This window comes from Pistacia vera, unplaced genomic scaffold (genome assembly GCF_008641045.1).
Source record: "Pistacia vera cultivar Batoury unplaced genomic scaffold, PisVer_v2 Contig196, whole genome shotgun sequence".
Classification (NCBI taxonomy): Eukaryota; Viridiplantae; Streptophyta; class Magnoliopsida; order Sapindales; family Anacardiaceae; genus Pistacia; species Pistacia vera.
The window spans coordinates 1,772,928-1,787,256 of record NW_022195997.1 but is presented as its reverse complement, the minus strand read 5'-3'; the positions used below and the strand labels follow the sequence as shown (position 1 = coordinate 1,787,256).

At 34.4% G+C, this 14,329-nt stretch overlaps 2 protein-coding genes across 3 annotated transcripts; both read right to left on the bottom strand.

The window, feature by feature from the left end:
• Positions 1-891: 891 nt before the first annotated feature.
• LOC116127909 (F-box/LRR-repeat protein 25-like) lies at positions 892-2,678 on the bottom strand. The gene is made up of 3 exons (XM_031413568.1): positions 2,590-2,678; positions 1,072-2,243; positions 892-957 (listed from the first exon to the last, which is right to left on the bottom strand). The coding sequence occupies exons 2-3, from the start codon at positions 2,221-2,223 to the stop codon at positions 892-894; spliced, it is 1,218 nt and encodes a 405-aa protein (XP_031269428.1). The 5' UTR covers positions 2,224-2,243; positions 2,590-2,678.
• A 6,149-nt stretch (positions 2,679-8,827) lies between these two features.
• LOC116128041 (F-box/FBD/LRR-repeat protein At4g26340-like) lies at positions 8,828-11,836 on the bottom strand. 2 transcript variants are annotated; one of them, XM_031413715.1, is made up of 4 exons: positions 11,707-11,836; positions 10,071-11,230; positions 9,766-9,966; positions 8,828-9,223 (listed from the first exon to the last, which is right to left on the bottom strand). In XM_031413715.1, the coding sequence occupies exons 2-4, from the start codon at positions 11,217-11,219 to the stop codon at positions 8,936-8,938; spliced, it is 1,638 nt and encodes a 545-aa protein (XP_031269575.1). In that variant the 5' UTR covers positions 11,220-11,230; positions 11,707-11,836; the 3' UTR covers positions 8,828-8,935. The 2 variants fall into 2 exon arrangements, with proteins under 2 accessions (XP_031269575.1, XP_031269574.1); XM_031413714.1 differs by lacking the exon at positions 11,707-11,836 and having other exon boundaries at positions 10,071-11,389.
• Between the last annotated feature and the right edge of the window lie 2,493 nt (positions 11,837-14,329).

The following is a 14,329-nucleotide window of genomic DNA, read 5'->3' as shown; positions in this document are numbered from 1 at the left end:
TCAAATCAAGATGATTAAGGTCCTCCCAGATATTGTCATGAAAATAGAAACTTTCTCCATAAGTATGCATCTCCAAGGTCTTCCTCTCTAAAGAGAACCTGTCTACAGAAGCAGGCTGAGAAAAAAATGTCGCAGTATGTTCAATCTTAACTCCCTTGAGACAATTCTGCCAACATGAAATGGGAAGGGATTGGCAACAAGTAGGAATCTCTCCTTCGTGAATAAGCTGCTTCTTGTATGAGAACTGAAACAAAAATCAATGGCAATAAACAATAGTTCTTATCCACAAAAAGGAAATTGCCTTAGGATTCAATTTATTTTTCCCATTTTCTTCTCGATAGGAAACAGAAAAGAATTTAATTACTGATCAATAGGTTATTTACCCTCATTCAGCTGAACCACTGATGACAAATATTCCAAACACAAAAAATTCATCCTAACTCTTCCTAAAAGTAAATAGTGAATTTCTTTGTTTTTTTTTTCAAAGACAAATGACAAATAATTAAGCAAAATCCTAACTCCACCTTAGAGTACATAATGCATAGTTAGAATATGTTGATTTCAAAAACTAGAATTTTATTATCTAAATTAACTATCATTTATGTTTTGATTTATCACATCAAGAGCTACTATTTGAGAGAACCTTTACCTCTTTTAACATGAAAGGCATAAACATAGTAAAACAAAAAAAAAAATGGTTAATCAATCAAAATCTCCTAATAGAACCTCACAGCATATACCAAGTCTTAAATTCGTAAATGTAATACATCCGGTACCTGAAAAGAATACTTATGACTGTCACCTAAGTGAAAACTCATCGATATAGTCTCTATATGAGGTGAAAGCCAGAGCAAGCTGTCCACTAGGTCGGGAATTGTAAAATCAAGCAGATCATCTATTTTGAGGTTCAAATGTTTGACACCGCATAAAGGGGGATGTAAGATTTGCCTCCATTCTCTAGGAACAATGAAAACCTTCACAAAAGTATATATATATTAGTAAGAAAAGAAAAGAAAAGAAATTTTGATTAAAAGCATATTTAAAAAAAGAGATTAGTAAATATAGACGTACCGCACCCGTGCAATGTTGCAAATTTAGCACTTCAGAACACCGATTAAAGTTCGCAAGAAGTTCAATATACTTAACTAAAACCTGAATATCAACCTGAATATCATCATCATTACCACAGACGTAGAGATCAGTTTCTGACAAAGCCATAGCATTTGAGGTAAAGGATATTGGATGACCCGAAAATTTGAATTTGCTTAAATTAGGAGTCTCAAGCTTTACTTCAACCAAATCAGATCCATTGATGACCAATTCCTTAAGACTAGGACTTGAAATTTTGATACTCCTTAACTCATCACAAGAAGTTATGCTTAAGAACTGGAGCAGTGAAAAATCTGAAATTACACTACATAACCAATCATCCTTTATTGAAAGCTCTGATAATAGTAAGAATTTCAGATTCTTACAAAAGGCTATATTGATCACACGTGTTTTCATATCAGTAATAGTTACTGAATGAACATTCAATGCATTGATCTCCACCTTTTCGAGTTCATCATTGTTGCTTATCTTGACTTCATGGAGCTCGCTAAGACCAAATAGCTCTAGGCTTTTAAAGCCTTCAGATGATTCAATCGTCAGATACTCAATCAATGGGCACCTAGCAAAGAGATTCTCAATCATTTGATCATCTACATAAACACCCACCAGACACAATTTTCTCAAAGACAACTGCACACCAATTCTTGGACGGGACAGATTACAGCGATACAACTCTAACACATTAATTGATTTTGCACAAAAAACAATTTGAGGCAAATTGTATCCTACCCTGAAAATTGGAAATCGAAGTCCAAGCTCATTGACATTACTTCCAATTGCAAAGCAAACACATCGATCTACCAATGCTGCAAATTCATCATCCCAAAAGAACAACAGGCTAATCATGAGCTTCGTTAAACTTATCATCTCCATGTGACGGTTTAGTAAAGTTTGTTCCATACACTTCAACACCTCTTTTGCCCTTGCAAATCGATCGCGAGTCTGATCATCATCAAGTACTAATATCGGACATGTATGCCATGTTTCTTTCCAGCTTTTAGACAATACACTAGTTCGAACAGCTTGTTTCGGTGACACGAATGACATAATATGGTGCAATATTTCATCCGGCAATGCCGATATTCTGTCAAGATTATCAATTCTGTTTTCCATCGAATCACACCCAGAGTAGCCTATAGAATAAACAAGTTTATGAAATACTATTAGAAGACAACTTATTTTACATAATCCTGAGGTTGAACAAATTTCAACATTTAAGCTACAGTCCCATGGTTAACTAAAAAGAAATGCACCCACACAGAAAAGAAAAACAAAGTCTTCCTAAGTAAAAACTTCATCTTCAACGAAAATTTTATGGGGAAAAAAAGGCCATTGCTGTACTCTGTAAGTACATGATATCAAAAATTAAAAAAACAAAAAACAAAAAGATTAAGAAAGAAATCGATATTGAAGTAAAGAAAGCACCTTTTTCACCCAAACAAGCGATTTCCCAAATGGGTCCAAGAAGGTTTTACTTACATTTGAGAGGTTGCAGATTCTTGTTTCTTAGGCTTAGGGTTACGGTTTTTAGGAGGGAAATAAAAATACAAAAAGATTAAGAAAGGAATCGATATTGAAGTAAAGAAAGCACCTTTTCACCCAAACAAGTGATTTCCCAAATGGGTCCAAGAAGGTTTTACTTACATTTGAGAGGTTGCAGATTCTTGTTTCTTAGGCTTAGTGTTACGGTTCGTAGGAGGGAATTTTTTAGTCTAGTAGAAATTGACCCGCCAACTGCATAACAGGAGGAGGAGAGGTGTTATAAAAACGATATCAGAAAAACGGAAAGAGTAAGTTGAACGGGCATTTCAAGCAGAGGACAATACAGTAATATAATTTTTATTTTGTTTATTTTACATATGCAATAAATAGATCCCGTTTGTTCAATTACGAACTGATTAGTTGCGAGTTATCACGTTAGAATTATGATAGAAAATTTATATGATTGGATTGTGAGCCAATTTTTATCCCTTAAGTATATCAATGTAATGCATCACACAAAAATTAATGATAGGTGAATTATGTATATATCATAGAAGTCGTATCCAATAAACATTAGCTGTACCTGAAAAAGAAGTGATTCAGCCTATAAACCTTAAACACCTTACAAATTTAAAGGATCAAGTAAATCATAATATTATTGTAATAGGTGATCTTAAGATATGAATCCAGAAACTTAAGGAAATAAGCAAATCTTTTTTATCGGTAGACTAATCCCTTGAGATTTTTCTTTTAGCTTTGGTTATGATCGATTCTCATAATGTACGCGATGCGTAAAAGATTTAAGAATAAATTTATTGTCATACGGCTGTTTGACGATTACTAGAGATAATATTTTATATCAAAAGATTATTGGTAAAAGTAATGATAAAACATGATTAAAAGCAAATAAGGGCACTAACAAGACTTGCAAAATAAGTTGAATTAAGGAGGCCATTGAGTCTTTTGGTGGTAGAAAGTTAGATTTTGGTAATTAGGATCGATCAGAATTTGACTTGTGAGGCGTGGCTATGCAAACTCTAATCGTTCGATTGTCGGCGATTAGCAGGGTGAGAGTAAGGTTTGAAAGGTTATGGTGAGTGATGATCGAGGAAGAGAATGGTGATGGTGTGGGATCGCAAACAAAATATAAATTTGAGTAATAAAGTGGTATTTTGAAAATTTGTGGATGGAAAATTGTCATTAAGCTATTATTTGGATAGGAAAAAGCCGTTTATTCGAAAAAGAATTGATCTAAATGCACCTTGCAATAAGGCTATACCTTATTATGACTTCATTTTAGTTACTAGTCTTGCCTTTAGCACCACCCTTTCTTTTAACTTTGGTTATGACCAATTCCCATAATGTAACATGCGACGTGTAAAAGGCTTAAAGATCAAATTTATTGGCACATAACCACCACTGGATGAAGTGATAGTAAAAAGAGCAAAAGAGGATCTAACTTGATCTTCTAAATTCGAGTCTCCATTATGGTAAAAGAACAAAATATAGAAGATTTAATATGGTCTCTCAAGTTCAAGTCCCCACAAACCCTAATAGGGCGGCAACTAGTTGAGTTCAAGTCCCTACAAACCTTAATAAGGGTGGCAACTGAGCCTTGTACCCAAAGACGATAATTTCAGAGTCCCGAAATATTAATTGAGATGCATACAAGTTGGATCGAACACACTCGGTGATAAAATAAAATAAATAAACAAGTAAAGATAAGTTGACAAAAAAAAAAGGACAGAATAGTCATTTTATATGAATTTTGTAAAATTTTTATCTATTTGTATGTCTAATTGTATGACTCGGTTGTAAGTATAACATTATTGTAAAACACCACGCCAAGAAACCTAGTCACACTGGTACAATTATATTACAAGCTACTGCCACATACAATATACGTCAAACTGATTTGCCTTCACAAAAGTTACCCAACATTACATAAGAATTCGATAATGAAACCAGAATTTCTTAGTCGCTACTGACATCTCCATCAAACAGTAACTATACTTATTCCTCAAATTCAAATAAAGATATTATCGTGAAAATAGAACCTTTCTACGGAAGTACGCTTCTCCAGGGTCTTCTTCTCAAAAGAGAACCTGTCTACAGAAGCAGGCAGACAGATAAGTGACCAAGTATGTTCATTCATAACTCCCTTGAGACAATTCTCCCAACATGAGACGGGAAGGGATTGGCAACAACTAGGAGTCTCTCCTTCGTGAGTAAGCTGCTCCCTGTATAAGAACGGAAACAAAAATCAATGGCAATAAACAATAGTCCTTATCCACAAAAAGGACATTATCTTAGTATCCAATTTCTTTATCCCATTTTCTTCTAGAGAGGAAACAGAAAAGAATTCAATTACTGTCATATTTACAGTACATAATGTATAATTAGAATATGTTGATTTCAAAAAGTAGCATCTGATTATCTAAATTAACTATCATTTATGTTTTGATTTATCACATCAAGATCTACTATTTGAGAAAACCTTTACCTCCTTTAACATGACAGGCATAAACATAGCAAAACAAACAAAAATGGTTAATCAACCAAAATCTCCTAATAGAACCTCATAGCATATACCAAGTCTTGAGTTCGTTAATGTAATATATCTGGTACCTGAAAAGAATACTTATGAATGTGAACTAAATGAAAACTCATCGATATAGTCTGTATACGAGGTGAAAGCCAGAGCAAGCCCACCACTAGTTCTGGAATTCTAAAATCCAACAGATCACCATCTATTTGGAGGTTCAAATGTTTGACAGCGCATAAAGGGGGATGTAAGATTTGCCCCCCTCTCTCATATCAAAGACTGCACACCAATTCTTGGACAGGACAGATTACAGCCATACAACTCTAAACTCATTAATGGATTTTGCACAAAAAACAATTTGAGGCAAATTGTATCCTCCCCTGAAAATTGGAAATAGAAGTTTAAGCTCTTTGACATTACTCCCAATTGCTAAGCAAACACATCGATCTACCAATGCTGCAAATCCTTGATCGTTCCAAAACAAGACAAGTGAATCATGAGCTTCCTTAAACTTACCACCTCCATGTGACGGTTTAGTAAAGTTTGTTCCATACACTTCAACATCTCTTCTACCCGTCCAAAATAACCGTGAGTGTGATCACTAATTACCAAAATGGGACATGTATGCCATGTTTCTTTCCATCTTTTAGACAATAGTAGAATCGAACAGCTTGTTTCAGTGACATGAATGACAAAATATGGTGCAAGATTGAATCCGGCAAGGCCGATATTCTATCAAGATTATCAATAACATCACAGCCTGAGTAGCCTATAGAATAAACAAGTTTATGAAATACTATTAGAAGACAATTTATTTTAAATGATTCCGAGGTTGAATAAATTTAAACACTAAGAGCTACGGTCACATGGTTAACAGAAAAGAAATGCACCTACACATAAAAGAAAAACAAAGTCTTCCTAACTAAAAACGTCATCTTCGGCGAAAATTTTAAGGGTAAAGAAAAGCCATTGTTGTATTCTGTAAGTACATGATACTCAAACATAAAAAATATAGAAAGATTAAGAAAGAAATTTAAATTGAAGTAAAGAAAGCACCTTTTTCGCCCAATCCAAACGATTTCCCAAATGGGTCCAAGAAGCTTTTACATTTGAGGGGTTGAAGATTCTTGGGCTTAGGGCTAGGGTCCTCAGGATGGAATTTCTTTAGTCTTAGAGGAAATTGACCCGCCTAGTGCTTAATAAGAGGAAGAGAGGTGTTACAGAAACGGCGTCGGACAAGAGGAAAGAATAAGTTCTGCAGCCATTTTTTGTTTTGAAAACTGCGTGATGTCAAGTGCATCAATGCACGTGCACCACATCACATAGTTAATGAAAGAAAAATACGCTTATAATTTAGTCTCACAATTCTAATGTAATAGCAAAATTGACTCTATCACGTTAACTGATGACTTTGACTAAACATGAACAATCGTTCCTTAAAGACGAACGATTATTCTTCATTAAGGAATGACTATTTGAAACGATTGTTCATTTATAAAGAACAATCATTTATTATAAAAGAACGACTATTCATATTTAGTCAAAGTCATTTTGTGTTTTGGGTATGGTTAGAGCTCACAATTGCCAATTCAGCTGTCACGTTGAGATTGTAAGAGAATGTTGTGAGATTGAGTTATGAACATAGTATTACTCTTAATGAAAGGTGAAACGGTTAATAAGCAACTCACTTCCATCTCATGTTGTCATAGATACAAATTCTATTCAATTTGTTTTGGTACCACTTTCAGGGATGGGTGAACATTCATTTCAATATCCTATGGTAATTGGATGCATCCAAATTTCAATCTTGAAATTCCTGACAAAGGGATGGTCATATTATCATAAAAGTTGAATACAACAAACATTAGTTCTTCATGAAAAAGAAGTGATCCAACCACACCTTGCACTAAAGCTACCTTGTTATGACTTAATTTCAATCACTAGCCTTGACTTTGTGTCACAGGCCTAGAGTTTTCATGCAACGTAACAATCTGTGCAGCTCTTTAGCATCCTACTTAAGAGGGGTAAGCCTACACGTATGTCATTCATCGGCTTGAGGTCTACTGCTTTCGTCTTGTCATGGACTCATTATGGAAGCGGCTCCAACACTCGACCAGTTTGTACAGGGATAGCCCAATCCCTTCTTCATCATCGACTATGAAAAACAACTCCTAACGGTTCTTGCACTCCCCTTTCATGGAGTATCTCCTTCTTAAAAAGTCTTTTGAAGTATTGCCAATATGCCAGGAAGAAACACGTCACGTCTCAACTATCACATCCCATGTGAATGCTTTGCAAAACTCTTTTACCTCGTACATTTACTACACTTGTTGCTTTTGTCACGACATTACAGAATAAGGTCGTGACAATTTGACACCCCCTTCTTTTAACTTTGGTTATGACTAATTCCCATAGTGTGTGTGACAAGCGATGTGTAGAAGGCTTTAAGAACAAATTTATTGTCATACCACTGATTGACAATTACTAAATGTAGTATTTATATCAAAAGATTATATGTAAAAGTAATGAAAAAACATGATTAAAAGCAAATAAGGCAGTAATAAAATTCACAAAATAATTTGACAAAAAGTGTTGCCATTGGTGAGTATAGCAATACAATATTACTAGGTCTACAATTTAATCTCATAACATTCTCTCACAATCCTCGATGTGACAGCTCGTAATTGGTTAGCTCTCAAATGGGAAAGCATGACTCATAGCAAACAAGCGAGACCCATTTACGAACTAACCAATTACAAGCTGCCACATCAAGGATTGTGAGAGATTATTGTAAGATTGGGTTATTGACCTAGCATTACTCATAGCAATAACTCAATCAAAATTTCTAGCTGGGTTCCCCAAAAAAAAAAAAACTTAAAATGAGTGGCTAAAACCCTAAGTGGGGTCATAAAAACACATGGCCAAGTCACCAAGTCCTTGATGTTCGTCTTGTTTTAATGTTTAGGTTACAAACATATCCACCTCCACCACCATCGAGACAACTCCCCCACAAACACCATTTCACAAGGTTGACCCCACCAACAATATATAAATTACCCCAGCAAAAATCAAGTTAAAATATCTACTCTTTTTATTCAATTTTACATACCCATTTTAGGATTAGGGATTTGAATTTCCTACTTCCAATTCGCTATTTCCCTCCTTGATATCTTGCCAATTCTTTTATCTTTTGTATTTTATTTTAAAGGCCATCAAAATCTATTGCATTTAAGTTTTAAATGAGATTTTACAAAGCTTTGTTACTTTTGTATACAAGTAATTAAAAAAACTGGATTCTTTGAGGTTTGATGTAATAACAAAAATTTCCTTCCGAATGATATTCAATATATCTCAGTTTATAAAGACAATTATCTTTGTTTAAATAATACCATATGGTCAAACAGTGAACAATTATGGGAAAAATCTGATGATTCTATGCCATCATATTATTTTTCATATCAACCATCGAAGAAATCCAACAGTCTCACAACAAACAACCATCAGAGAATCCAATGATCGAAATGCCATACCGTTCCCCTAATAACATATAAGTTTCCTGATTCTAGTCAATCTCTCAACATGCTATTAACATAAAGATTGCTAACCAGAAGATGTTAGAACGCCAGGGCAAGCAAAATTACTTCACAAGCTACTGCTACATACAACATACGTCAAACTGATTTGCCTTCATGAAAATATAACTCGAAAACTGATACCTATTGAAAGTTACCCAATGTTACATGAGAATTCGATAATGAAACCAGAATTTCTTAGTTGCTACTGATATCAAACAGATAACTATTTATCTCCATCAAACAGATAACTAAACTTATTCCTCAAATTCAAATGAAGATTATTAAGCTCATCCCAGATATTGTCGTGAAAATAGAACCTTTCTCCGTAAGAACGCTTTTCTGAGGTCTTCCTCTCTAAAGAGAACCTGTCTACAGAAGCAGGCTGAGCAAAATATGTCGCAGTATGTTCAATCTTAACTCCCTTGAGACAATTCTGCCAACATGAAATGGGAAGGGATTGGCAACAACTAGGATTCTCTGCTTTGTGAATAAGCTGCTCCTTGTATAAGAACTGAAACAAAAAATCAATGGCAAAAAAAAAATAGTTCTTATCCACAAAAAGGACGTTGTCTTAGGATCCAATTTATTTTTCCCATTTTCTTCTCGATAGGAAACAGAAAAGAATTCAATTACTGATCAATAGGTTATTTACCCTCATTCAGCACTACATAATTCCAAAAATAAAAAATTCATCCTAACTCTACCTGAACTACATAATGAATTATTATTATTATTATTTTTTTTTTTAAAAGACAAAATGATAATTAAATATTGCTCTTCCTTAAGCAAAATTCTAACTACACCTAAAAGTACATAATGCATAATTAGAATATGTTGATTTCAAAAACTAGCATGTTATTATCTAGATTAGCTATTGTTTATGTTTTGATTTATCACATCAAGAGCTACTATTTGAGAGAACCTTTACCTCCTTTAACATGAAAGGAATAAACATAGTAAAACAAACAAAAATGGTTAATCAATCAAAATCTCCTAATAGAACCTCACAGCATATACCAAGTCTTGAATTCATTAATGTAATATATCTGGTACCTGAAAAGAATACTCATGTCTGTGACCTAAGGGAAAACTCATCGATATAGTCACAATATGAGGTGAAAGCCAGAGCAAGCTGTCCACTAGTTGGGGAATTGTAAAATCAAACAGATCATCATCTATAAGGAGGTTCAAATGTCTGACACCGCATAAAGGGGGATGTAAGATTTGCCTCCATTCTCTAGGAACAATGACAACCTTCACAAATGCGAAAAAAGAAAAAAAGAAAAAAAAAATATTAGTAAGAAAAGAATTTTTTTAAAAGCATATTTAAAAAGAGAGATTAGTAAATGTAGACGTACCGCACCCGTGCAATGTCCCAAATTTAGCACTTCAGAACACTGATTAAATTTCGCAAGAAGTTCAATATACTTAACTAAAACCTGAATATCAACCTGAATATCATCATCATAACCATAGATGTAGAGATCAGTTTCTGACAAAGCCATAGCATTTGAAGTAAAGGATATTGGATGACCATGAAATCTGAATATACTTAAATTAGGAGTCTCAAGCTTTACTTCAACCAAATCACATCCAATTATGACCAATTCCTTAAGACTAGGACATGAAATTTTGATACTCCTTAACTTATGACAATAAGTTATGCTTAAGAACTGGAGGAGTGAAAAATCTGAAATTACATTACATAACCAATCATCCGTTATTGAAAGATCTGATAATACTAAGCATTTCAGATTCTTACAACAGGCTACATTGATCACACATGTTTCCATATTAGTAATAGTTACTGAATGAACATTCAATGCATTGATCTCCACCTTTTTGAGTTCAGCATTGCTACTTATCTCGACTTCATGGAGTTTCCTAAGACTAAATAGCTCTAGGCTTTTAAAGCCTTTAGATGATTCAATTGTCAGACACTCAATCAATGGGCACCTAGCAAAGAGATTCTCAATCATTTGATCATCTACATAAACACCCACCAGACACAATTTTCTCAAAGACAACTGCACACCAATTCTTGGAGGTGACAGAGTACAGTGATCCAACTCTAACACATTAATTGATTTTGCACAAAAAACAATTTGAGGCAAATTGTATCGTCCCCAGAAAAATGGAAATCGAAGTTTAAGCTCTTTGACATTACTTCCAATTGCAAAGCAAACACATCGATCTACCAATGCTGCAAATTTATCATCCCAAAACCAAGCCAAGCTAATCATGAGCTTCCTTAAACTTATCATCTCCATGTGACGGTTTAGTAAAGTTTGTTCCATAAACTTCAACACCTCTTTTACCCTTGCAATATCACGGTGAGGGTGATCTTCAAGTACCAAAATGGGACATGTATGCCATGTTTCTTTCCAACTTTTAGACAATACACTAGTTCGAACAGCTTGTTTCAGTGACACGAATGACAAAATATGGTGCAATATTTCATCCGGCAATGCCGATATTCTATCAAGATTATCAATTCGGTTCTCCATCGAATCACACCCTGAGTAGCCCATGGAATAAACAAGTTTATGAAATACTATTAGAAGACAACTTATTTTAAATAATCCTGAGGTTGAATAAATTTAAACATTTAAGCTACAGTCCCATGGTTAAGTAAAAAGAAATGCACCCACACAGAAAAGAAAAACAAAGTCTTCCTAACTAAAAACTTCATCTTCAGCGAAAATTTTATGGGGAAAAAAAGGCCATTGCTGTGTTCTGTAAGTACATGATATCCCAAAAAAAAAAAACAAAAAAACAAAAAAACAAAAAGATTAAGAAAGAAATCAATATCGAAGTAAAGAAAGCATCTTTTTCACCCAAACAAGCGATTTCCCAAATGGGTCCAAGAAGGTTTTACTTACATTTGAGAGGTTGCAGATTCTTGTTTCTTAGGCTTAGGGTTACGGTTTTCAGGAGGGAAATAAAAATACAAAAAAATTAAAAAAGAAATCGATATTGAAGTAAAGAAAGCACCTTTTTTCAACCAAACAAGCGATTTCCCAAATGGGTCCAAGAAGGTTTTACTTGCATTTGAGAGGTTGCAGATTCTTGTTACGGTTTTTTGGAGGGATTTTTTTTCAGAAAATTTGTGATATGCCTTCCCAAGTTTCGAATTGGGAATATAACCTTGAAAAGGTTTTTGATTTTGTTTTTTTGGATTAAAAAATCTGACATGGCACACTAAAGTTTAATTAAAACAGTAAAAAGGGTTAGAGTGAAAAGATTTAAACGTTTGTGGGTTAAAAAAATTTGATTTAAAATTTGAAAGGCAAAATACACTCCTCTCAATTTCTCTTTCTCAAAACACGATTCAAACACCTTCCTCTCTCTCGTTTTTTCTTCCAATTTTCTGCCATTTCTCAATTTCTTTGCTCTTTGCATTTTTCCATTCCTTGCCATAATTGGTTAAGTTACAATGGCTGAGATTCTCAAAGAAATCGGAAAAAACCCATCCACTCCCCAAATTATAGGCACCATTGGGTCTACCAAAAATGGAGAAGAAGAGGTTGCGATGGAGCAAATTCCGATGACTGAAGTTGCTCCATCGGCAGAGGACACCTCGCCAGCAGAGGAGAGGGCGTCGGCAGAAGAAATCCCGCCGCTAGAAGAAGGGACGACAGGATTCAAAATTGAAAATGAAGAGGAGGACGTCAGCGTAAATTCCTGCATGGAGGTGGAAGAAGAGGAAGAACAAGTAATAATCTATATATTTTATGAAATTATTGGTTGTTGGTGCCAATTTAGGGGATATTTGGTTGGTGTTTGTTGTTAAGGTCATTGTTGCATTTTGTCGAACAGTTAGAGGGCATCGGAGGAGTGGGTGTTTTGGCTTCCAGAAGACTGGGGAACCAAAGGGAGGCCCTAGAAAGGTTGTTTGTAGTAGGTTGGATGGCTTTTGTTGGCAAAGAGAGCGGAATAGGGGGGGCTAAGGGCTTGCCTACATATTGCAAGTCTGTCCACGCGCAACTAAAGTGGTATTTTAAAAATTTGTGGATGGGAAAGATTCATTAAACCATTATTTTAATAGGGAAAAGTCGTTTACCCAAAAAAGAAGTGATCCTACTGCAGCTTGCAATAAGGCTATACCTTATTATGACTTCATTTTAGTTACTAGTCTTGCCTTTAGCACCATCCTTTCTTTTAACTTTGGTCATGACCAATTCCCATAATGTAACATGCAATGTGTAAAAGGCTTAAAGAATAAATTTATTGTCATATAACCTCACTGGGTGGCCTGTTAGTAAAAAGAGCAAAAGAGGATCTAACCTAGTCTTCCAAATTCAAGTCCCCATGATGGTAAAAGAACAAAAAATTTAGGATCTAACATGGTCTCCCGAGTTCAAGTCCTTACAAACCCTAATAAGGGTGGCAACTAGGCGAGTTCAAATCTCTGCAAACCCTAATAAGGGTGGCAACTGGGCCTTGTACCCAAGGCCGACAATTTCAAAGTCCTCGGAGATTAGTCGAGATGCATACAAGCTAGCCCAAACATACTCGGTGATAAAATAAAATAAAATATGAATAAAAATAGGTTGACAAACACTTCTCACAACTTTATCTCACAAACGCGATGTAACAGCTTGCAATTAGTTAGCTCACATTTGGTTAGACAGGACTCATTGTCGGATAGACATAACCCATTGCAAGCTAACACGTCGCGTTTGTGAAAGAAAGTTAGTGAGAAAGGTTTGTGAGTGTAGTATTGTCCTAAAAAAATTATTTTCATACGAATGGTTGACGATTACTAAAGATATTATTTTATATTAAAAGATTGTATGTAAAAATGACGATAAAACATGATTAAAAGCAAATAAGGCAACTATAAGGCTTGCAAAATAAGTTGACAAAGGTGTGTGAAAGGAAGTAGTAGTCACTTAATTAACTTGAATCAACTCTTATCGTCATTATCAATTTCTTTGTTTTACATGATAGAATTTCCTAGTACTACCCACTTGTTTCATTTGCATAACTCATTCAAGAAACAAGCTTCTGGTTTGTAAATAATTTTTCTCAATGTTATTCAATACATCTCAACATAAAAAAACAATTATCTTTGTTTAAATAAAATCATATGGTCAAATAGTGAACAATTGTGAGAAAAAACCACTGATTTTATGCCGTCATAGTTCGCTCTGGGTAATATTATTTTTCGTATCAACCATCTCCAATGGTTTTGCAATAAACGACCATCGAAGTATCCAATGATTGATATGCGATAATGTTACCCTAATAACATATAAGTTTCCTAATTCTTGTCAGTGTCTCAAAATGCTATTAACATAAAGATGGCTAGTAAATATTAATAGATTTAGAAGATGCTAAAATGTCGAGTAATGTTATACTTATAACTGAGTTATACAACCAAACATACAAACAGGCAAAAAAATAGGATAGGGTGGTCATTTTACATGAGTTATATAAAATTTTTATTTGTTTATATATCTGGTTGTATGATTTAGTTGTACACATAATATTATTCTAAAACACCAGGCCAAGAAACCTACTTACACCAGTACAATTATAGTACAAGCTCTTGCTACATACAATATACGTCAAACTGATTTGCCTTCACGAAAGTTTAAGTTGAAAACTGATG